This window comes from Phytophthora infestans, genomic scaffold (assembly GCF_000142945.1).
Source record: "Phytophthora infestans T30-4 supercont1.744 genomic scaffold, whole genome shotgun sequence".
Lineage (NCBI taxonomy): Eukaryota > Oomycota > Peronosporomycetes > Peronosporales > Peronosporaceae > Phytophthora > Phytophthora infestans.
In genome coordinates, this window is record NW_003303052.1 from 1 (window position 1) to 2,515 (window position 2,515).

The window sequence follows — 2,515 nt, forward strand, 5'->3', positions numbered from 1 at the left end:
ACAAACAGCTGAGCGGCAAACACCATGGCGGCGGAGCCGGTGGAATCCTCATAACGCTAGAGCTCTGATTCGCCCTCACCGTGCGGCGTTCGACCTGCTACCAACTCGACAGGTTATGAGTGCCAACACCACGACCGCGTTCACGACCAAGCTTCGCAAGATCGACGGACCGGGCTACCGAGTCTGGGCGCGGCAACTCCAACTTTATTTGGAGGTGAAGGACGTATGGAGCGCGGTGCTGAAGCCCGCACCGACGTTGCTCCAGCTCGAGAACGAAGAGTCCGGCCAAGCCGATCGGCCGTTACGGCAGCAAGAGCGACCGCTGCACCAACTGGAGATGCAGCAGAAGCTGGCCATGACCATCATTCTGGCAGCGCTGACGGATGATCAAGCTGCGTTGGTGGCTGATCTTCAGCACCCGAAGGCCATGCTGGGGGCGCTGCAGAAGACGCATCGTCACGTGTGTGACACAACCGTTGGGGCTCTCAACGAGAGTACATGTCGCTTTATGTCGACGTTGGTGGCGACATGCTGGAGCACGTCCGCCAGACGCGCCTGATGCTTGCTGAGCTGGAGTGCTACAAGGTAGTTCTGACGGACGCGGAAAAGAAGAGCAACTTCCTGCAGAGCCTTGGACCTGACTGGAATGGCTACATTGTATCGCTGGATTCGTGTGCCTCGATGGAAGAAATGCTGATCAAAGCCGCTACCGAAGCCAGCGCCGCACGACGCAGACGCAACGCGGAAAGCGTGGTGGAACGCAGGCTGTGCGAGGTGGTAATGCATTTGCTGCTGCTACGCACGGAAAGCCAGCCGCGAAGAAGGGCAAGTGCTTCAACGGCGGGAATAGCGTCCTCTTCACAGAAGAGAGGTCCAGAGCCCCAGACACAAGTGTGTGTTCTTGGGCCCCCCTTTTGCCCCCACGTGGCTACGTCTGGACAAGACGACGATGAAGGTGAGGAAAGCGGTTTTTCCTTCCAAGTCAGCTCGAGTGCAGAGTCGGTGGGAGCTGACTGGATCATTGACTCAGGAGCTTCGAGTCACATGACGGGATCGCGTGGTCTGCTCAATGGCCTGAACAAGATGGACAATGACATCGTGGTTACGACTGCGAGTGGCATGAAGCTGAGCGCTACGCATCGCGGAACGGCTCACCTACCTCTCGTCTCTGGCGGCACCTGCACACTGGACAACGTGCTGTACGTCCCAGGCCTCAAGCGCAATCTTGTGAGCTTGAGCAAGGTCGGGGCAGCTGGCCTTACGGCAATCTTCAATCGTGAGCATTGTGTCATCACCAGCGGTCACGATAAGCTACTTGCTACACGTCGCACCAGTGGGCTGTATGTTGTATCGGCCCTCAGCACAGGCAATTGTGCTGAGGTGGAATACGCGTCTGGAGACCAATTGGACGACTTAGCTACCTGGCACGCCAGATTGGGCCACTTGAATGCTCGGGACTTGAAGGCGTTGCTGAAAGCCGGTGATGTGACAACCCGAAGCTCACAGCTGCTCCCTTGTGGGTCCTGTGCAGCTGGGAAACTGGCCAGTGTGTCATTTCCGGAAAAGAAGCCGCGAAAGCTCAAGCGCGGGCAGGTGGTGATCGCTATCGATTATGTGGGGCCAATGGAAACCACGTCACGGGACGGTTACACAGGCATGGTGAGCATGATGATCGAGCCATATCATCTCGCCTCAGTTTTCCCTGTCAAGGACAAGAGCTCGGCCACCCAGCTGAGCGCGCTACGCGAGTGCATCGCTAACCTCAAGGTGGTGATCCCGAGTGCAAGAGTGGCGGTGTTGAAAAGCGACAATGCGGCAGAATACGTGGGAGGAGAAATCGCTGACTTCTGCAATGAAAACATGATTGCACAGGAGTTCAGCACGCCATACACACCACAACAGAACGGCAAGGTTGAGCGCAGTAACCGAGTCGTCGTTGAAATGGCGCGAGCGATGATGCAGGCTGCCGGTTTGGGGAAACGCTTCTGGAGTGACGCGGTGCTGACGGCTGCATACATCCGGAACCGCTGCCCAACGAAGGTACTTGGTGGCAAGACTCCGTTCGAAGCGGTGACTGGCGGCGCCCCAGTGCTGAGCAGGCTTCGAGTATTTGGCTGTGATGCTGAAGTCCTACTGCCGAAGTCACAGCGTCACAAGCTCGACGCAAAGACCATCAAGGCGATTTTCATCGGGTACGAGAAGAGCGGCGCCTACCGGTTTTGGGTACCCAGTGGTCACGGAGGCAGTGGGAGAGCTATTGTCTCCATGACTGCAGTATTCTTTGAGTCAAGCGTACCGAGAAACACGACGGTGACGCTGAATGGAGAACTACCAACGCAGGTGTATGACGAGCCAGTGGATGGGGTCGCACCTTCTCGCTATCTCGAAGCGATCCAAGAAGACATCGAGATGGAGGACTCTGATAGGCAGTCAACTGGATTAGTGACCGCGATGGCAGTCAACCATTTGATTGACTTGTCCCAACCGCCAACACATTGAACCCTCCCGGCGGAAA

General features: G+C 56.9%; 1 protein-coding gene across 1 annotated transcript; it reads left to right on the forward strand.

Annotated features, from left to right (window-relative positions):
- Positions 1-115: 115 nt before the first annotated feature.
- PITG_21931 (uncharacterized protein) lies at positions 116-850 on the forward strand (the record flags this gene model as incomplete). The annotated part of the gene is made up of 5 exons (XM_002996859.1): positions 116-235; positions 311-475; positions 550-657; positions 765-777; positions 822-850. The coding sequence occupies 5 exons, from the start codon at positions 116-118 to the stop codon at positions 848-850; spliced, it is 435 nt and encodes a 144-aa protein (XP_002996905.1).
- Positions 851-2,515: the final 1,665 nt, after the last annotated feature.